Source organism: Aulonocara sp. 'chitande type north' Nkhata Bay, linkage group LG15 (genome assembly GCF_057382095.1).
Source record: "Aulonocara sp. 'chitande type north' Nkhata Bay isolate Kocher_YH1m ecotype deep benthic linkage group LG15, A_spYH_male_GT1.1, whole genome shotgun sequence".
In the NCBI taxonomy this organism is placed as follows: Eukaryota; Metazoa; Chordata; class Actinopteri; order Cichliformes; family Cichlidae; genus Aulonocara; species Aulonocara sp. 'chitande type north' Nkhata Bay.
In genome coordinates this window covers 31,779,155-31,802,228 of record NC_141358.1, presented here as the reverse complement: position 1 = coordinate 31,802,228, position 23,074 = coordinate 31,779,155, and the positions used below count along the sequence as shown (strand labels likewise).

Genomic DNA, 23,074 nt, shown 5'->3' with positions numbered 1-23,074 from the left:
TCATGATGTCGGTTTGGATATGTGGTGAGAGGGAAACATGAAGATGAAACCAGGAGATGTCCTTACTGAATAATCAGAGCTGAACAGGTGATGGAGAAAAAGGTTTACCTTTTAGGTGACATGAATGAGTTGAAGTTATGAACTGTTTCTGAGAGATAAATAACACCAGGATCCTTTTTTTATGTAGCTGACAGCTGGTAACTGTGCAGGGGCGGGTCTAGCAAAGTGTTGCCAGGGGGCCAGGTAGGGCATTAACAGGGAGAGGAGGGCATAAAGAAATACTTTTCTTTTTTATTCTCATTTAAAATATCTAGCTTTTATTAAATAATTATCTGAATCTTGCGAAGAAAGTTTTTATCTGACGTAAAATGTATAGAAATCATACATATACCAAAAAGACTGTACATCACTGTCACAACAGCATTTGTTTTCATTCAAAGGCTTTATGGCTTTAATACCTGGTGGGCCAATCTGTAGTGAAAATGCCCAATTTTTTGTCCCAGTCCAGCCCTGCAGGTTAATACTGGCAGTGTCACCATGCCAGCTGACTGCATTTCATCATCAGCCAGTGTTGTTCTCAATATTACCAAAGTAAGGCAGCATATAAAGTATTTACTTGCTTTCAGGTTTTATTCAAATGTTAGTCTTTTCAGTTGTTTCTCCACTTTTTTCCTGTTTCAAAATCAAACACCAGTTTGTGAGAAGATTATCTTCTTCTTTTTTTTTTTAACAGGCATTGGTTTTGCATTGGAATTGGCTAATTTGCCAATTGTATGTTAAAAATGTTCGTATTTTAATATTCAAAAATGTTTTTACCCAAAACACATGTGCACTACATGTCAGTAAAAATACTATGCAAATATTGATGTCCTTGAATGCTGAATAAACACTGACTGATTGTATCTCTTGTACTTAATCAACACAGTATCTAAACACTTTGCACCGTAGTGGTTAAAATCTCATTCTAATAAGGTTACGGTTATTAGGTTTACAGGGTTATTGAATTATGGTTAACGGTTGGTAGAATTGTTTTTAACATTATCTGCCAATTACATCTGCCACCCTTCTCCAAATCTGTGCCCCTACCTGGCCCCCCCAACAAAAATTTTCTAGACACGCCACTGTCTGTCGACCGTTACAGCGCCTATCTGTGTTTCTTTCTTGGACTCCGACATGTAGGAGGTAAAAATACTTTATTTACTTTGGAATTTTCTGTGAGTGTAGTGATGTTATTTATATATATATATTCAGTTACATGGATGCACAAGTAAAATATAAAGTTAACTAACTAGCACTACATGTGTTTTCTGTATGTTATGCTGATTTGGAGATAGCAGCTAGGCTAATGCTAGTCAAAAGTTAGCTAACTTACTTATCTTACTGTATTTTAAGATACACATTTCACGTTGTCAATGAAAACGTTTATTTCTATTTCTTAATTTTAACACCAACGTTTAATTTAACGTTAGCTAACTACAGTAATATTCTGTTTAGACTCATGGTAATGGCCGTATTTAACCAAAGAGAGGTGCAGCCTGCACTGATGAGATGTTGAGGTACCATTAACATCAGTTAGTTAGTCCTGCTGCACACTGAGACATGCACACAACCCTGTCTCCAGAACTGTAAAGACAAGGACACAGCAAACATGCAGTCACATTGTCTGCTAAACCAGCCTAGCTAAATAGATTTTAAGCAATATTTAGTGTGGACAGGCTAACTCAATGTAAGACAGTGTTCGTTGATTAAGTTATACACAGTTTACATAGAGTTACCATAAACAACCTCTTCTTCTTGTGTTGTGTTTCATAGTAGTAAAGGTATTTTTTTCCGTAGGTGGCCAAGATGTTGATAAAAGTAAAACACAGAGAGACAAAGAAATATGCAAAATTGGAAGAAGTCAGCTTCACAGATTTTGTGAGAGCAGGTAAGTTATGGTTTGTACTAAGTCATTAAAGAAGAAATGATAATGTTGTTATTAACTAAGTGATGATTTTACTTCAGTGCAGCAGAAGTTTCTCATACCAGAAAATGCAGCACTGAAAGTCACGGATGAGCAGGGTATAGAGGTGGATGAGGATATCTTTCCTGAACTTGCAGCAGTCAAAGAGGTGTGTTTTGTCATCTATACAGCTGAAGGTAAGTAAATATATGCTCTGATAGATTTTGAAGGATTTGATTTGTACAGTTACTCTTAAATAAACATTTTTAATTTGTCTAATATCCTGTGGTAACAATCACAAAATGCTGTTTTCATGGCTCAACAGTAAGTTGGATTTATCACATGCATTTCAGACATCCTGGAAACACAATCATCCAAGAAGCTGCGTGACTGCTCAGACCTAACACACTATGTGACACTCACACCTTGTGGTATGTAAATTGTATATTACCATAATAAAATACAAAATAACCATCTGTTCTCCTGGGAGAAAGTATAATTTAACCAAACCGTGCAATTTACTGGCCCTGTGTGCATAAATGGTATCTTTGTTGTGTTGTGTTTTTGATTGTATATACCTTGTATTCTAATATTTTTATTTGTCACCCTCAGATTTGACTGTCCTGAAGCAACATGTGGAAGAGCCCTCCTCTCCAAGTCTAACAGATACATTGTCTGTCTCAACCACCAGCAGTCAGAGCAGTGACACAAGTGATGCCGGACTTCAAATGGTTCAGCCTCTATTGGACAGCATACATGAAAGAAATGTAGATACAGTACTTAATTGACTTATACTTGACTCTTTAGTTGCCATTACTTGAAAAAGCTTAAACACGAAGATAAAACAGATTAGAGAAAAATAATTTAATATAGTATTTCATGTAGTTTGCTCTGCAACTGTAGTGTGTAATAAGACTTGCTCTCTCTCTCTCGCTCTCTCTCTGTTTTTGTTATGCATGTTAACCATGAAACGTGTTTCCATGATCAGTGTCCTGCTTTTCAGGTAAATGAAACCATTTTTAAGAAGATACTGGTCCTAGAAAGGGAGAAAGTAAGACATTTCAAATGTTTTGATGCCCAAATGTCATATGGGTGTGATTCACAATTTTATGTTCTGTGAGAGAGTTGCATTACTTAATTTGTTGGCTTGATGGAGACTTTACAGAGTCTTCCTCACGTTAACACTGCATTACAAGAAGTGCTTATTCTGTAGTCATTTTTTTCCTTTAATTCTGTTTTTTTTTTCTTTTCGCCCAATGTTAGGCCTTTCTGACCTCAACTGTTTAGCTGCCAATAATGGTGGATATTATGCTATTACAGTACTGTTACACAGAATGTATGTTAATCCATGCAGCATTCATATTTGAATATGTTATTTTTGATAAATAAAATCCATACATTCATAATAATGACCACCAGGACTGTTAGGAGGTGGTCAGAGGAGGCAATAGCGGAACTACAGGGCTGTTTCGAGGTGACCGACTGGGAAACACTCTGTGAGCCTCACGCCGAGGACATCAATGGGCTTACTGAGTGTATCACAGACTACATAACTTTCTGCACCGACTCCATTGTTCCAGCTCAGACTGTTCATTGTTACCCAAATAACAAGCCGTGGGTGACTAAGGACATCAAAGCCCTCCTCAACAACAAGAAGAGGGCTTTCAGAGGGGGCAACAAAGAGGAGGTGAGGAAGGTCCAGGTGTTACTAAAGGACAAGATCAGAGAGGCTAAGGACAATTACAGGAGGAAGCTGGAGTGGAAACTCCAGCAGAACAGCATGAGAGAGGTGTGGAGGGGCATGAAGACCATCACTGGATTCAGGCCAACCAACAGCAGGGGAGCTGAGGGAGGTGAGAATAGAGCCGACGAGTTGAATCTGTTTTTCAATAGATTCGACACCACAGTGTCTGCTCCCACCCCCACAACCTCACCTGCAGTCAGCCTGGAATCCAGAGCCACACCACTGTGCCAGCCTCTCTCTTCACATGTTGCCTCCTGTGAGATTCCTGACACCCCTCCCCCACCCATCACCTTCACTCAATACCAGGTTGAGATGCAAATGAGGAGACTTCACTCAGGCAAGTCTGCTGGACCAGACGGAGTGAGTCCCCTTGTCCTCAAGACCTGTGCCCCCCAGCTGTGTGGAGTCTTTCATAAACTGTTTATGCTGAGTCTGAGTCTGCAGAGGGTCCCGGTGATGTGGAAGACATCATGCCTCGTCCCTGTACCAAAGACGCCTCGTCCCAGTGGCCCCCAGGATTACAGGCCCGTGGCACTGACCTCCCACATCATGAAGACCCTGGAAAGGCTCATCCTGGACCAGCTGCGACCCATAGTAAGACCACATCTGGATCCCCTTCAGTTCGCTTATCAGCCTCGTCTCGGAACAGAGGAAGCCATCATCTACCTGCTCAATCGTGTCTACACCCATCTGGACCAGCCGGCGAGCACTGTGAGGGTCATGTTTTTTGACTTTTCCAGTGCTTTCAACACCATCAGGCCGACCCTCCTGGGTGATAAGTTAGCAGCGATGCAGGTGGATGCTTCTCTGGTGTCCTGGATTGTTGATTACCTGACAGGAAGACCACAATATGTACGTCTCCCACAGTGTGTGTCTGACAAGGTGATTAGCAACACAGGGGCACCACAGGGGACTGTCCTCTCCCCCTTCCTCTTCACCCTCTACACCACAGACTTCAGCCACTGCACAGAGACCTGCCATCTTCAGAAGTTTTCTGATGACTCTGCGGTGGTTGGATGCATCAGCAGGGATGATGAGACAGAGTACCGGGCTGTGGTCGACTCCTTTGTCACGTGGTGTGAGCAGAATCATCTGCAGCTCAACGTGGCAAAGACCAAGGAACTGATCGTGGACTTCAGGAAGACCAGGAAACACTTGACCCCTGTTTCAATCCAGGGGGTCAGTGTTGACATTGTGGACGACTATAAATACCTTGGAGTACACATTGACAATAAACTGGACTGGGCTAAAAACACCACAGCACTTTACAGGAAGGGCCAGAGTCGTCTCTATTTTTTGAGGCGACTGAGGTCCTTCAACATCTGCCAGAAAATGCTGAGGATTTTCTATGAGTCTGTGGTGGCCAGTGCGATCCTCTATGCTGTTGCATGCTGGGGGAGCAGGCTGAGGGTCGCAGATGCCAACAGACTTAATAAACTGATCCGTAAGGCCAGCAATGTTGTGGGGATGGAGCTGGACTCCCTCAAGGTGGTGTCGGAGAGGCGGATGCTGTCCAAGATAAAGACAATGTTGGATAACACCTCCCACCCACTCCATGACATGTTGGTCAGTCACAGGAGCTCGTTCAGTGAGAGACTGAGATTACCGAAAAGCACCACTGAACGACACAGGAAATCATTCCTGCCTGTGGCCATCTCCCTGTACAACGCATCCACTTAACACACTGTTTGCTGCTACAACTACACATGTTTCTTTTCCAAATATTTATTTATAAGTGACTTATGTATGTATGTATGTATATATATGTATATATTGTACTATTCTTAGTTAGCGTATTGTCTGTCTTGTCTTAATGTTGGTTTAAAATGGAGCACTGTAACAAAAAATAATTTCCCCCAGGGATCAATAAAGTATTCTGATTCTGATTCTGATTCTGATTAATCACTATTGTGTTTTTGTAGTAATTTGCACCAAAAACCTAAAACTTTTTTCAATTGATGAGTAACACTACAAAAGAGTTAATATCAAACTTAACTCTAGTTATGAGTTAAATTTTACTCTATATGGTAGTAGAAATTTCACTCCGTGAGAGTTTAGTTTTAACTCCTATAAAGAGTTGAAAAATCAACTCCCGGAAAAGAGTTACTCTAACTCTGCACTAGAGTTCATTCGATGGTCACGCATGTACACTCAAATGTAGTTAATCTGAACTCCCTGAGAGTTTATTCCAAAGACCAGAATTTGCTGTGTGTGGTATATTAATCATGTTTCATAAACCCCAAAAGTGGCAAACCAAAAGAGAAAATTAATAAAAGAAAAAGTGCTCCAGGGGGACTTGCAGAGCTCCACTTCACCACTGCACTGATATCACTTTCACTATGCTCAGAGTCTTGGCTGTAATTGTTTTCAGGTGTTTCTCGGCATGGCTCATTTATTTCCTGTATAAATCACCTACAAAGTCTTGAAATATTTTAATTGTATACCGCAGCCTGGGGGAAACGGATTTGATGGATTTCTCTAATGGCAGGGAATGAGAACAATGAGACAGCAGTGCCTCTGAGGGCGTAGATAACGTCCTCTCCCTCTTTAAATGTACAATGCAGGACATTTCAAAAAACCGAGGTGCCATTTAACGTTGAGCTTCTCCTTGACCAGGCATGATCTGACCAGGGGAGCCTGCTGTTACCACTAATCTCTATCATCATCCCTGTCAAAGCCATCACACCTCTGGCTTTCATGCATCACCGAAATGACAATTTACACATTAGATAAAGAGGATCATTAGAGTTAAAGGTGTTTAATTTGGAGTATTGCATGAATTGTGTAAAACTTGTTCCTGCACATCAGCAACAGGAGCAAGGGATGAATATAGTATATATCGCAGGATAGCATTTGTGTTCACTTGTTTAACATGATTATGAGTCACTGTCCTGATGACTCGACCACTATTTCACTTACTTTCAGTCATCTTTCTCTTTTGTCTAGTCTGCAGTCTGTTGGGTACTGCAGGCTGTATAAAATCAACCACAAGGCCAAACAGAAAATGCAGCGACATGGAAAGAGGAAAACCTTTCACTGCTGGCAAAGAAGCCTCTGTTAACTCATATTGCTGGGAAATAATCAGCACACAGTGTAGAATGCAACTGGGTATCTGGTCTGACCTATTATAAGACTATATGTTTGCAGCTGTGTGAAAATTATCTTCCTAAGTACACAGTCTATCAAGTAAATATGTGACACCATTTGTCTATGCTCATTTAAACTTTGAGCTGTACGTAAAACTCTTTTCTTCTGGATGTGTTGTTAAGGTTATTACTAAATCAAAGGAATTTAAATTTATATGTAGAAGAATAAAGAAGAGCATACCATGCAAGTGACAAGCATAACAACATAGTCAAGCAACGCATGAAGACAAGATGTCATGTGATGTGTGGATTGTCTGTTTCTTTATTTAGATCAAGGTGGTGAGTACTAATGTTATTTTACCAGGCCATAAAGTCAAAAACCCATGAGGCAGGTATCCACAGATCAGGAAAGACTAAAAATTGAAAAGAACCGCAAACATGGGGGAACTCGGAGAAAAGGTGACACTAAATTCAAGACGTTATAAGGGAAGAGGAAATTGGTGGAACGCAGCTGAAACTAATCACAAAAGAGTAACCTGAATAAGAAGCATAAGAGAAAAAAGTCTTTTAAAATAAAAGAGGAAGTAACTACAAATAGATATTATTATTCATATTATGTCATATGATACCACTGCAACCATTAAGTGATAACACGTTATCATGACTATAGTCAATCAATGCAAATTGACAGACAAATGTTAGCAAAACAGTTATTTTTACTATTAATAAACATTTAATCCATATTTAATGTGTAATAAGCATTGCTGCTGGTATGGTTGAATAGATTTTGTTACATAAAATAATTACATCATAAATTATAAATCGGATATGTACTCTGTCATAGTTAATAAGACACAATAATTATTCTGATGATAAGGCACTGTGGTGGTTAGCACTGTTACTGTCATGATTATGAGTGCTGGACTCAAATGAACAAGTCACTCTCAATGAATGAAAGTATCACCAGGTGAGTGATGTATGTGTATATATATATATATATATATATATATATATATATATATATCATGAATGCTGGCAAAATAATTTCCCCCAGGGATCAATAAAGTATTCTGATTCTGATTCTGATTCTGATGAGGAAACAGAGTCCAGGGAAGCCAGGAGAAGGTCCAAACTCCTCTTCACACAGTCTGTGACTCACAATAATCCACACACTAATCTAGTCTAAACTCACTCTCACTCAAGCTCATCCACTCAGGGTCCATGGAGAAGGGAAACAGGCCAGGGTCCAGGGAAATCTATATACAAGAAGAGAGGTTGACGTTAGCGAGGAGCACTAGGACAACACAAGCTGGGCTCCACTGAGGCCTTAAGTAGCACGGGAGCAGTCATTGATGATGGACAGCAGGTGAGTAATAATTTGTGATAGGTGACAGGTGAGTAGGCCGTAGTAAGAATACTACAAGAGCAGTAAAAATAAAGTAGTTTAGAAAAGTTGTAGTCAGACAGATAAACAATGAGTTTAATTTGGTTATAAATAGCTTTAGCACCAAAAAGCATTACAGACCAAGATGATACTTCCCTGCACATCCTCTTCAGGCATTGGTTCCATTCAGTTTAGCACAAAGAGCTCGAGCAGAGAAACTGATCTTCTCATAGCAACTAGCATACATACAATAAAATTCATAAAATGGGAAATGTGAGGGACATATAGGAGGCTGTCACCATGGACACGTATTGGTTTCTGGGCTCTTCATTTTGAAGCCTCAGTGCATTTTAGCCAACAGTATTTTGGCTATTTGGAGGCTCCAGGATTGCATAGTGGAGTGCTAAGGTAATCAGGTAATGCTTTGCAGTACCTGATAACTTAGGTAGACTTAGTTCTACCTCATAATTATTTAGAAAGTTGCATCATTACATGAATGCACAGACAGGCATATTATCTACTATCACTGATAAATAAAACACTAATGAAAAACCAGACTTTCTCTCACCAAAACTGAAGCACAATTACATGTTTTGCAGGCTGTACACAGCAGGTCCTATGGCGTTATTTTATGCCACTATTCTGAGCGCACGGAAAAAAATATTGAGCGCACGGAAAAACATTTCGCAGGTGCAAGTGTTGCATTTTGAGGAGAAATTTATTTTGAGCGAAGAAAAGCTAAATTTGAGTGAACAAAATTCATTGCTGCGTGCAAAAAATGTATTTTAGTGTTTGCTATTATCCATACACGCACACAATAGCAGCCCCTCTCGCTCAGTTTTTGCATTTGCGCTTGCTCGCAATGGGGTGCTTGAGCTCTCAACATTTCTGCCCGTGCGCGTTCAACTCCTTCTGTGCACCGTTATATTTGTGCCACAAAACCAGCCAATCACAGACTTGGATGCAAAAAAATCTGATTGGCTGTTCATTTCGTCCAAAACACAAACGAGGCAGTGGCAGAGGAACACAGAGTGGCGGAGTTTGAAATATTACTCTTTCTGGGTCACAAAATAAACCTTTAAGATATTTTCATGCGAGAATGGTGCTGTGTAAACTTCAAATATCTGCTCACTTTATCAAGACATCACATATTTGCATAAGTGCTCTAATGTTTTCGGAGATGCCTGTTACCCACCAGCTGACCGCATAGCTGGACTGGCCCCCTGGGCATTTTTTATGTTTGTTTGTTTTTGTAATGGTATAACAATGAAAGGTGGTGGATTAGCCAATTGGCCATGATCAACTCTGGGCTGGACCAATTACAATACATCCGTATTGAGGGGGAAAGGAACGCAATTCGTCCCGTACTTCAGCTAGAATGAAAAAAAGACACAAAGCTGAAGTTATTCTGTGTTTTTGCTGCACAGCTGTTTCTTCTTGTCTCATTCTCTCCCTCTCTCTCCTGTTGCTATTTCAATCATGAAACTGATCAATGATCAGCTGATCATCTCTCTTCTTTGTTTATCGCTCACTTTGCGCCAGAAAGAGGAAACCAGCGGATGTTGCACTAAACAACAGCAGCACTTCAAGCTTGATAAGCTGTTGTTAGAATTTATTTAATATTACTTTCTAGTATCAGCTGATGTTTGCTGGAGCCACAGCTGTAAAAGCTGCTGCTCATGATACCAGTTTGGATATGTGGTGAGAGGGAAACATGAAGGTGATACAAAGCATACATATATACCAACAAGACAGTGTACATCACTGTCACAACAGCGTTTGTTTTAGTTCAAAGGCTTTATGGTTTTTCCTATAATACCTGGTGGTGTAGTTGGTGATTTTTTGTCAGTTCAGCCTTATATATTATGTTTAACCCGAGTGACCACCCGGTCAGCTAGTGGGTAACAGGCATCTCCGAAAACATTAGAGCACTTATGCAAATGTGTGATGTCTTGATAAATCAAGCAGATATTAAAAGTTTACACAGCACCATTCTCGCATGAAAATATCTTAAAAGTTTATTTTGTGACCCAGACAGAGTAATATTTCAAACTCCGCCACTCTGTGTTCCTCTGCCACTGCCTCGTTTGAGTTTTGGACGAAATGAATTCTGGGATATTGCATTTCGTCATTTCGAGCTGATTGGAGACTAAAACAGCCAATCAGATTTTTTTGCATCCAAGTCTGAGATTGGGTGGTTTTGTGGCACAAATATAACGGTGTACAGAAAGAGTTGAACGCGCACGGGCAGAAATGTTGAGAGTGCATGCACCCCATTGCGAGCAAGCGCAAATGCAAAAACTGAGTGAGAGGGGCTGCTATTGTGTGTGTGTGTGTATGTGGATAATAGCAAACACTGAAATACATTTTTTGCATGGAGCAATGAATTTTGTTCACTCAAATTCTTTTTTTCGCTCAAAATTAATTTCTCCTCAAAATGCAACACTTGCACCTGCAAATTTTTTTTACGTGCGCTCAGAATAGTGGCACAAAAAAAAAGCCATACAGGCCATAGTGTTTGTCAGGCAGTGTCATTAAAAATGCTCCAAAAAGGTATTATCAATACAAACATGGTTGGTTGGTCCAGCAAACAGCTGCAATTTTAAATTATGAAGGTGGATTTTTATTTTTTTTTGCTTTGGTTTAAGTTTTTAAACATGCTACCAATGCTATAAGCATGCTTTTTTGTTGGTATGTTGCTGGAGATATTAACATGAGACATCATTAACATGCTTTATGTGGCTGCCCTTAAATGATTTTGGCACTTCTACACTGGCTTAATTTTTCAGCCTTGGAGGTTGCATGCATCTGTCAAGTGTAATATTTTGCATTAAGTAAGAATTATACATAACAGCCTACTGCTATTATTGTCATATATTTGTTATAGCCTATGTCTATGCCAGGGTTGGACAACTGTGTTTTCCAAGGGGCCTCATGAAAAACTGGGACTGCTGTGAAGGGTCACACCAGTAAGTTGAGAACAATTCAACTCGGTATTCAATACAAAATATTAATTTTATATTTGTAAAACAGCAAACTTTGGTTTATTTGAAGAGTTTCACTGAAGTTTCCGAGGCCATCACTGAAACAGCTTTAGCGAAGGTTACAAATGATCTTCTTATGGGCTCTGACGGTGGACTCATCTCTGCTTGTCCTGCTAGATCTTAGTTTTGCATCGGATTAAGTGACCATAAATGTTACTACAGTGATTAGCGCATACTGTAGGTATGTAAGCCAAAGTTCTGTAAATTAATCTTATTTTACTCACATTTCATAGGAGGTTTACTTGGTAATAGTTTTTATTTGAATTATTACGGACACAGATAAGTAAAAGGTAATGGGGAATTTCATGTTTTATGTTTTAGTGTAATATTTATTGCTAGGTAGTATTTTTCCACTTATTTAATTTCTGCATACTCTTTCTTTAATACACAGAAATCATGCATGCGGTGAGCAGTCAGACTTCTGCACTGTGGAGCAGTAAAGGTTTTAACTAGCTGTGGAGTCGAACATTTTTCATACAGTGTGTTCAAGACTGTGGAAATAAATGTTGGTGTGTTTGTTTTCAACTACAAGTGTGGATTACTTTAACTGCACAAGGACACATACACGGCCTGACTGCTAGCTAGTTTTTTCTGTCACATGCTAAGCCTTCTTTTTTGACCAATAATTGCCCAAAAGGCACAGTGATGAAAATGCTGTGTCCAGATGAACATAATTAACTTTCTGGAACACTAAAAGATTGAATCGAAATATGCTCAATATTGCTTTTTTAAAAAAAGGAAAAAAGAAAAGAAAAGAAAAGATGGGTTATTTCCTCCTGCCAAGGTCACAACCCTCTGCTTCAAGCTTATAAAGAACAAACACTGGCATTTTAGCTATTTATCATGACAGGTTCCATTTTAAGGTTAAGTGTTGGATTCTAGCTGATGTAAAAGAAAAGTATGTTAGCATCAGCTTTTCAAATGGCCTTCATTGCTTTCTTTTCACAATGACTGAAAGCAAAACCTACACAGTATGAAATGATATACAGGCACAGTATCAGTTATGAAAATAAAAGTGTTGTTCAATGACAACTCTTATTAGAGTACATGTGGTCTTTTGTGTAAGCATGGGAGTTTTCAGTTTTCACTTTATTTTGTCTGGTTGTACTGGCTATAAAATATGACTGTCTTCATGCTTTGCCTGCACTGAACGGCTGGTAAGGGTCAGCTGCTTGTTGTGTAATTGTAGACTTTGTAGTCACATTATATTATAGTACAGCATTCTCATACAAATAGGGTGAATATATTTGTAAGTGTTGAGTCATTATTATATATAATATATTGTGAAAAGCATTCTCTCATCTACCTTCACATGCATGTGAACTTAAGTGACATCCCAGTCTTAATGCATTAGGATTAATAGGATGTTGGCCCACCTTTTGCAGCTACAACAGCTTCAACTCTTCTGGGAAGTCTTTCGACAAAGTTTAGGAGTGTATTTATGGGATTTTTCTTTAACCATTCTTCTAGATGTACAATTCTGAGGCCAGAGCTAGATGAGAAGTCTCTGCTCTAATTCATCCCAAAGATGTTATGTCGGATTGAGGTCAGGACTCTGTGCAGGTAGGTCAGGTTCTTCAGGACAAACTTGTTAATGTCCACGTCTTCATGGACCTTTATGCATTGGTGCACATTCATGTTGGAACAGGAAGGGGCCATCCCCAAACGGTTCCCAAGATTTTTACAACAAGATTTGTGTTCTTTTACAATAACATTTTCTCTTTATGTTTCCATAATGACCATTTCTTAATGGTCTGTGGAAGAAGGATACACCACATCCACCATTAGCTTTAAATTTAATTGTGGTGTAAACAAACCTAAATACTTTTATTTATTTGCTTGCATCTTATTTTGGCACTTGCCATGGAGGTCCATATGAAATTAGCAGCTTTGCACATCTGGAAAGACCCTATCAAAGCTGAAAGGTATATGCAAGGTTTAGAGCAACATATGCTCCCATCCAAACAATGCCCTTTTGGATATTTTAGCAAGAAAAACTAATTTTACACTAATACTTACACTGTGGGGATATTTTTCAGGAGTTGGGCTGTGCCCTTTAGTTCCAGTGAAAGGAGCTCTTTATGGTTCTGCATTACAATTCAGAGGAAAAACTGTTGATTTACCCAGTTGATGATATAGTCTGATATGGATGAGAACTTATCCATACTATAAGATTTTAAGAGACATTATTGTATCAAGGCACAGCGTTAAACATCCCAATGAACACAGTGGCTTCCATCATACATAAGTGTAACAAGAGTACCTGGAAGTCCTGGTACCAATGGTGGTGGTAGACAAGCAGAAGAAGATGGCTGTGGTGATAAATGTAGATACTGAATGACAGCAACAGGAAGAAGGAACACGAGACACTGGAGAAGTACCAAGGGCTCAGAGAAGAACTCGAGAAGATGTGGAGGGTGAAGGTAACAGTGCTCCCAGGTGTAATTGGAGGACTAGGTGAGCGGCTCCAGCAGATCCCAAGAACAACATTGGAGATCTCTGTCCAGAAGAGCGCAGATTTCATTTTTGCAGATTCATCAAAGTTAATTGCCGTATTATCGCCAATAGATGGCATGCAATTGCAAGCTTGAGGCCATTCAATCGCAGACTGATAGCAGACTCACTCCATGGGTTTATGTGACAATGTTGGTATGCTTGACAATCTCATTTTGCAGCAAAAATTTTAAAAATAACTGAAGTAAGGTATCTTTATCTTATTGGATTAAAAAAAGACACTGATAAACACCTCAGAGGACATAATTTTCAGATAAATAAAGGTGATTAATAGATAATTTATTTATCATATTGCAATATTATTAAAAATCACTATAATATATTGCGAGTGAGTAATATGTACTCATATCGTGGGATATCTGGTGATTCCCACCCATCCTGCGTATCCTACTCCTCCAGGGGCATTAAAGACTGCTTTTTATTGTCTGTGCTCAGGGGCCAGTTTTCTCATAATGTGTCAGTTTAAAAAGTCATGTTTCCCAACCTATGAAAAGTGAAAAACTCAGAGAACACAGAAACATATTACTACATGGTCTGTTGAATTGTCTCTTCCTGGCGTTTTTGACAAATTAAAAACTGAAGTTGCAGAAAGAAAGCTCCATGTAAAACTCATCAGAGTGACTATGGCCCTAGCCAAGAGCAATACTTTATTCTCATATTATCTGACAACAGACGCAGCATTGAGCTAACTTTAGAACAAAAAACCCCAAAAGAAACACCCATTAATTTTAGATGCCTCGATCAGCAGTTCTCTTGTGATCTTTCTGAGTGTTACACAAGCGAGCCAAGTCACTTGTCTTGCTTTTATCTCGATTTTGAGCTTTCTTTTAATATCAACGTTGTGCAAAGATGTATTTCTGGGACACATAGTCTCATAGTGTTTTATCTGTGTGCATGATTAGTTTCAGAGTGCTTGAATGTACTAAAGTGCCGCTGACAGTGTTTTTTGTGCTTCCACGAGCTGTGTTGAGAAGTATACACAAGCATACACTGTCATTACTGTAGTCTTCTCCCATCTTGTGGGGGTGTCAACCTAAACAAAGCACAGATGTCTGATTACACATATGGAATATCTACTGTAGTTCAAGGAGGTAGCATACATAATGCTTTACCACTCTGACCTAAATTAAAAGTATATAGTCTGTTCCTAATTACTGATCCTCTTGCACTTGAGCAATTGGAGTTGGTTCTGTTTAGAACAAAGAAAATGCTCTTCAGACTACATTGTCTGACATGTAAAGGTTTGGAAAGCAGAGGCTGCTGAATCTTATTGCTGTGCTCCTGATGTAATGGCCATACATGACTTGCTGGGTGGTGAGGAGGAGGTCTGTGGTTCACTTATTACTACATTTAGATGCGCTGAGCACTGCAAATATTTGAAATGTCAATCCATTTCATAATGTCAGTAGGCCCCAAAAAGCAGACTCTGCACTACAAGTAACTCATACCACTGAATGTTAGCATTCCTCCTCCCCTTTACCCCCCCAACTTCTTTATTAGCGGCTTCAGTCCATATTACCAGAAGAAATTAGCGAGGCCAGGCAAACAACAGAAGGCTGCTCAGCCCTCTGTAGCCCCAGTAAAGTAGATATGAGTGGTTTTAATAAGTCAAGACAGGACATTTGCCTCTGAATACCAGAGTTAGTTATAGTATTTGAGTATAAGCACACACCACCATAAACCATATTATGTTGTAAAGATGGCAAATTAAACCATGCAGCAATCAAGTAGCTTCAAAGTTGATACACTGTTACACTGTATGTCATCTCTAGGCCCTTCACCTGCTAGTGAACTTATTTCACTTATTTGGTTCTTGTATAAAAAAATAACATTTCTTCTCCCATAGAACCCATAGATTATCTCCATTTTGTACATGTGATTGAAAAATTCTCAGTGTTGCTGGCAGGGCATTAGTGTCAGTCATAAGTCTGATCTGGTGACCAGATCAATCAGGCTGATAAGCTATTTATTTTATGTACGCATTTATTTGCTTGTTTGGTTGCTTGGAACAAAGAATTTGTCAGATTCTTCAATTTCCTCTGGATGTTTGACTCACCTCAGGTTGTTTACTTGCACAAGTCTAAAGGTTTATCTGCTGCTAAAGATGAGGGTGCTAAGCTGCAGGCAGAGGGAAGTGCATTGGATAGGAAATTTTGGAAGATAATGTGCCTGTAGCACTCATTAGGCACAGTTCATTTTTATATATTTTATATATAAAAAACTCACAGGAAGCCACCACCAAGTGCAATACTACTTAATTTCAACATGAGTCAGGATTATTCAATTAAAGGAGTGGATGTATACACATATCAGTAGCGTAGTTCCAGCTTTTGATCAGTGCCATGGACCACCCCAGTCAGGGGTTATGGGAATAGAAATATTTGTTCATTTGTTTAAATTCATGCTACAAACTCACACCATCTTCTTCAGCTAAACTACCACACTACCATTAATGTATAAGAGGGCTCCTACAACACAATATCAACACAAAACTATACTGTTTAATCCATTGTGGCACCCACTATGTTTCTAAATTAAAAAGAAAAACAAAACAACCCACACATAAACAAATAAACAAAAAAAGCATCAAACATCACAGACTCAACAAGAAAAGCAGTAAAATGTGGAAGATTGGCAGACAAGCCTACTATAGCAGCCTGGACAATGAGCCAGCCTCTGCATTTATAGAAACATTGAATTTATGGAAAATAATGCTGCACATTTTAGAAATCGTACAAATATTAACGTGTGACAGTTTGCATTCAGAAAGTAGAGCAATCCATCAGTTATCTGCCTGATCGAACACAACTGAATTCAGAAATATGATTTCCTAATTCTATATGTGCAAGCAAGAAGTGAAGCTCTGCATTAGTCACTGTCAGGCACTGTAGTGCACAAAAGCAGAGTGCTACAGTGGGGCAAAAAAGTATTTAGTCAGCCACCGATTGTGCAAGTTCCCCCACCTAAAATGATGACAGAGGTCAGTAATTTGCACCAGAGGTACACTTCAACTGTGAGAGACAGAATGTGAAAAAAAAAAATCCATGAATCCACATGGTAGGATTTGTAAAGAATTTATTCGTAAATCAGGGTGGAAAATAAGTATTTGGTCAATAACAAAAATACAACTCAATACTTTGTAACGTAACCTTTGTTGGCAATAACAGAGGTCAAACGTTTACTATAGGTCTTTACCAGGTTTGCACACACAGTAGCTGGTATTTTGGCCCATTCCTCCATGCAGATCTTCTCGAGAGCAGTGATGTTGGGGTGGCTGTAGCTCAGGTGGCAGAGCAGGTCAGCCACTAATCAGAAGGTTGGTGGTTCGATCCCAAGGCTGCATCCTGGCTGCATGCCAAATATCCTTGGGCAAGATACTAACCCCATGTTTGCCTACTGGTGGTGGTCAGAGGGCCCTGTGGCGCCTGTGTCCGGCAGCCTCGCCTCTGTCAGTGCGCCCCAGGGCAGCTGTGGCTACAATGTAGCTTGCTATCGCCAATGGGTGAATGACTGAATGTAGTGTAAGGCGCTTTGGGGTCCTTAAGGACTAGAAAAGCGCTATACAAATGCAGGCCATTTACCATGTTTTGGGGCTGTCGCTGAGCAACACGGACTTTCAACTCCCGCCACAGATTTTCTATGGGGTTGAGGTCTGGAGACTGGCTAGGCCACTCCAGGACTTTCAAATGCTTCTTACGGAGCCACTCCTTTGTTGCCCGGGCGGTGTGTTTTGGATCATTGTCATGTTGGAAGACCCAGCCTCGTTTCATCTTCAAAGTTCTCACTGATGGAAGGAGGTTTTGGCTCAAAATCTCACGATACATGGCCCCATTCATTCTGTCCTTAACACGGATCAGTCGTCCTGTCCCCTTGGCAGAAAAACAGCCCCATAGCATGATGTTTCCACCCCGATGCTTCACAGTAGGTATGGTGTTCTTGGAATGCAACTCAGTATTCTTCTTCCTCCAAACACGACGAGTTGAGTTTATACCAAAAAGTTCTACTTTGGTTTCATCTGACCACATGACATTCTCCCAATCCTCTGCTGGATCATCCATGTGCTCTCTGGCAAACTTCAGACGGGCCTGGACATGCACTGGCTTCAGCAGCGGAACACGTCTGGCACTGCGGGATTTGATTCCCTGCCGTTGTAGTGTGTTACTGATGGTGACCTTTGTTACTTTGGTCCCAGCTCTCTGCAGGTCATTCACCAGGTCCCCCCGTGTGGTTCTGGGATCTTTGCTCACCGTTCTCATGATCATTTTGACCCCACGGGATGAGATCTTGCGTGGAGCCCCAGATCGAGGGAGATTATCAGTGGTCTTGTATGTCTTCCATTTTCTGATGATTGCTCCCACAGTTGATTTTTTCACACCAAGCTGCTTGCCTATTGTAGATTCACTCTTCCCAGTCTGGTGCAGGTCTACAATACTTTTCCTGGTGTCCTTCGAAAGCTCTTTGGTCTTGGCCATGGCGGAGTTTGGAGTCTGACTGTTTGAGGCTGTGGACAGGTGTCTTTTATACAGATGATGAGTTCAAACAGGTGCCATTCATACAGGTAATGAGTGGGGGACAGAAAAGCTTCTTACAGAAGACGTTACAGGTCTGTGAGAGCCAGAGATTTTCCTTGTTTGAGGTGACCAAATACTTATTTTCCACCCTGATTTACGAATAAATTCTTTACAAATCCTACCATGTGAATGCATGGATTTTTTTTTTCACATTCTGTCTCTCACAGTTGAAGTGTACCTCTGGTGCAAATTACTGACCTCTGTCATCATTTTAAGTGGGGGAACTTGCACAATCGGTGGCTGACTAAATACTTTTTTGCCCCACTGTATATGGTGATCAGGTTTCTTCATATTCATAGCATAAAATAAATCTTTATGATGGATCTGGGTAGAAAAACATGCAAAGTATTTGTGATCTAGAACAAAATGTGTGTGTGTGTGTGTGTGTGTGTGTGTGTGTTAATTTTTAACAATATATAGTATTTAAAGGAACACACTCCACTTTTTTTGGAAATAGGCTCATTCTCCATCTCCCTCAGAGTTAACAATGCAGCGTCTTCTTTCTAAATCTGTAGGTTAATAGGACTTTGGAGCGGGATCTTAAGGGATGGGGCGTGGCCAGGATTTTTGCTCGAGGCGCCATATCAGCAGGCCAAACAAATGCTTGCTGTGTGTGGACACACAGACACACAGGCACGCATACACGTTTACACACACAAACCATCATATAGAAGAGAGATTTCTGAATAGGGATTTTGTTTCTGTTTTTTGTTAAAGACACATGAAAGACCTCAACTTAAGGTTAAGTGTATAAACTTGAACTTGAAACATCTTTATGATGCAACCGAAAGGATCATGAATCTGAAAAGCTACATGATTTTTCTGGATTTTATTTTTGTCGACTTATGAAGTTATATATATTGTTTTGTATATTTTTGAAATTTGCTGATTGGTCCTAACCAATTACTGTATAAAAGATGAACGACACGACAGCACTTCCTCCCATTGTGCAAAAGTGAAGCCAAAATATCCCGCTTGTGGGAGCTGCCATGTTCCACTTTTGGAGCCAGAGTCTGCTCAGTAGTAACTCGTGGTGGAGCGTCTCTGCCCACACACCCACTGGACGTGACCGTGAACACGCCCCCTTTTTACATAGCCCGGCTGCTCTGTCTCTCATTCTGCAGGGTATGGGTAAAATTTATCATACAAAACATGCACTCTGTGCAATATGGATTAACGTTACTGCTGAAGATGTGAGGACATCTGATCTCTGAAAAAACAACTGTTAATGAAGCTGGAAAAACACACCCACGTCTTGATCCTTAAAAAAGCATATTAATATATAGTAAAAGCCAATCAGAAGTAAGTACAAGTAAATGGCTTCAGCCTACTAATAGTCAATAAAATACATTCTCTGCGTCAAAAGTGATGAGTTAAGGTGCCCATGGAGGCAAGGGTGCCACCAGGCATTTGGCCCCGGGGTAGACCCAAGTCAGGCTGGAGAGATTATATCTCTTGGCTGGCCTGGAAACGCCTTGGTGTTCATATTCATATTAATATTCTTATTCCTCTATGACAAAGATGTACAAGTGTTCATTTTAAAGAAATAAACAGAGCAGTAAGAGATGGGTTTTTTTTATTTTATTTTATTTTATTTTTATTTTCCTTAGCCGAAGGCCGTATTGTTTGTTTTCTGACCTGGGAGTTGGATAGTCCTGGCTCAGGGACTTTTTTGGACGCCCTTTGTCACTACTGCTTCTGGCCTCTTGTTGTCTTTTGGTGTGTTTGGTGTGTTTTCAGAGGTTTCACTCAAGGTCATATTGTTCATTTTCTTAACTAGGAGTCGGATAGTGGTTGGCGAACAACTTTTTTGGCTGCTCTGTGTCATTGGTGCTTGTCCTGGCCGCTTGTTGTATTTTGGAGTGTTTTCGAAGGTTTTAGTATCACTCGAGGTCGTAACGTCCAAATTTGGTTTTATTGTCTATGGGGCTTTGGAGTGTGATGTCACGGCAGGGGGCGTGGCCGCCGAGGCGCCATTTTAGCAGGCCAAACAAAGGGCTAGTGATGGTAAATTTAATTCTTTTTACTGAATCGAGTTTTAATGAGTCACTCACCAAAGTGAATCGAGTTTTTTGAGTCATTTGATTCACTGAGTCAGTCGACCAGAGAGTACAAAAAATGTACATTTTCACTCAAACTTAATTTGTTTCTCTTTTCATGTAAATCCTACTGCTAAGATGAATGATTCTAAAAGAAAACAACTAAACAGCAAAAAAGAGCAAAAACATTTCTAAAATTAAGCAATTTCCTATCAAAATTGCTTAATAAACATTTATTTTATTTTATTTTATTTTTTATTTTATTAGTATTTTCCTTAAATGTGTTAAATATATATTTTCTCATCTCAATGTCCACTGAGCTGTGAGCCAGCTGTGATCATAATTCATCATCATCATATATGGAAAAAATGAAGTTCCTGAAGTCTCTAAACAAGAAAAGAAAGACACAGATTCTGAGTCTGTCTCATTCAGAGAAGGCCTTCCTTTCTATGATGAACCATCACTTTAGTGTGATCTTTATTAGTTTCAGACCAAAATACATTTCTGTGTGTGTGTGTGTGTGTGTATGTGTGTGTGTGTGTGTGGTAGTTGAACTTAATTTTTTACCTGTAACAGACAAAATGTTTTCTCATACTTGCAAATTTGCTCACGTGCTCCATTTGTTTTATCATTAGTTTAAAAAGAAAAAACATGATGTGCTGCTAAAGACAAGACCATTCCACAGCCAGCCGTCTCATTCCTTGTAACACAGTTTATGTTAATGCTGATAGACATATTAATCTCTGAACTGTGGGATGCGACTGCACCTGAGGAATTCACAGATCAAAGACAAATATTGGGCTTGCGTTTCATTTGCTGCATCTCATCTGCCCTTTCACAGAGCTATGAACAACTGGGGCCCAATAAGTTTCCCTCAGGCCCATTTCCCTTTTTTCATTCATCTTCTTAGTAGAGGCAATAACAGCATAGTCAGAATGACAATACATTGTAGAGTGAGTTAAAAAAGGGCTGCTGTCTGTAATGCACAAACATTTAATGCCAAGCATACAATACTGTGACTAGAAATGCCTTCAATATTTAAAATCTGATGAGGAATTCAGCAGTGCACAAGCGAAGGACAGTGTTAATTTTCATCATACATTAGTCTAATACAAGTTAGACTAATCTAATGAACAAATCTTAGATCACTCAATTCAATTCAATTCAATTTTATTTATATAGCGCCAAATCACAACAAAAGTCGCCTCAAGGCTTCCTCAATTTTAGATATAGATGGATAGATGATAGATAGATGAGGGTGAACTAATACAAAGTAAAATCCATGTGCAATTATAATGAGCTACCTAGCAAATCATTTTACAATGACTCACTCATACTCCCGGCAGAGGTGCCCCAGTCACCAGACCGACAACACTCCTGCCCTGACATCTGTGTGACCCCATGTGGGTCAGGTGCAGCGCCCATGGCCATAAACTGTGGCCTCAAAAATATCCAGAAAGGACTGCGTGTCATCCTATGCACGACCACTGCAGGTTGAGCGGCGAGGCCAGCGAGGAGGCACCAGACTGAGTGACCATGTTCTCCAACACTTGTGTCTGCAGCTGCAGTGACTCCAGCTGCTCTGCCATCTGGGCTAGGCCCAGAGTTGTTGCACAGGCTGTGGATCCCCCCTCCCGCGGTCCTGTGTTTCACTACCACTGTGGCGAGTAAAGACCCAGGACGTGCACAGCCACTGTGAAAAGTTTTAATTCTCAGTTCAGAGGAGTCAGCTTTTTAGTCGTCATCACCCGCACTTCTCTCGTCTCCAGTTCTGGTGTCACTGAAATAGGGTGAGTTACCCAGGTGTTTCCAGGTGCCCTCCCAGTGTCCCTGACACCACACTTTGAGCCAACTGCACCATCCCTTCTCTGCAGCAGAGCCACAGACCACACCTCTGCCACAGTGATGTGGTCTGTACACACAGTAAAGTGTTTAATGCTTTCATGTCAGCTAATGCTAGCAAGCGTGGCTAGTAAGCAGCATTCATAAACTGTACAAGTATAACACCAAGATACACTTGGTGCTGTCATGGTACTGGGTCTATGACCCAGTGTTTTTTAGGTTTCTTATGTTCTCGTTTTAGTATTGTTTAGTTTCCTTCTTCTTCCTGGTTTAATCATTTGTATTTCTGGCTGTGAGCTTTTGTTCATTTAATCTGTTTTCATTTGTGCCTCCCTGCGTAGTCCATCATATATGTTCAGTTCTGTTTCTGTGGTCATTCCCTTGTGTTCCATCTTTTTTAGTTAGTTACACTTGTCTCACCTTGCCTGTCAGTTGTGTTTCCTTGTTTCTCTGCCAAGTGCGTGTCTCTGTGCATGTCTTATGTTTCCTGTTTTACTTTGACAGTCTCACGTCCTGTGTTCAGTGTTCCAGTCTTCCTCCCAGTCTTGTAGCTCCTGTGTCGTTATACCTCTCTGTATTTTAGCCTTTTCTCTTCCTCTGTTCGTTGCCGGATCGTCTGCTGTCGTCCCCTGTATCTCCATGATTCATGTTCCAGGCATTTTCAAGTTTTCATGCTTTAGGGTTCTCCCAGTTTAGGTTTTTGTTAATTCCAGCCCTGGTTGTATTATCGTTTATTTTTTGCTTTCTTTTAGCCGTAAATAAAGGCTCACTTTCAGTTCAAGTTCTGTTCCATCTCCAGGGCTTGCGTTTGGTTCCTCTCACTCCACTTCACAATGGCCTCCACCTTCACCCCCTAACTGCATCTGGCTGGCTACCCGACCGCTGGATCCGCCTTCCAGAGGGAAGCG

General features: G+C 40.2%; 1 protein-coding gene across 2 annotated transcripts; it reads left to right on the top strand.

Moving 5' to 3' along the window:
- Positions 1–735: 735 nt before the first annotated feature.
- On the top strand, positions 736–2,896 carry LOC147313396 (uncharacterized). 2 transcript variants are annotated; one of them, XM_086264292.1, is made up of 5 exons: positions 736–1,182; positions 1,837–1,927; positions 2,005–2,139; positions 2,296–2,373; positions 2,555–2,896. In XM_086264292.1, exons 2-5 carry the CDS (start codon positions 1,846–1,848, stop codon positions 2,728–2,730), a joined length of 471 nt encoding a protein of 156 aa, XP_086120418.1. In that variant the 5' UTR covers positions 736–1,182; positions 1,837–1,845; the 3' UTR covers positions 2,731–2,896. The 2 variants fall into 2 exon arrangements, with proteins under 2 accessions (XP_086120418.1, XP_086120417.1); XM_086264291.1 differs by lacking the exon at positions 736–1,182 and having other exon boundaries at positions 1,207–1,927.
- Positions 2,897–23,074: the final 20,178 nt, after the last annotated feature.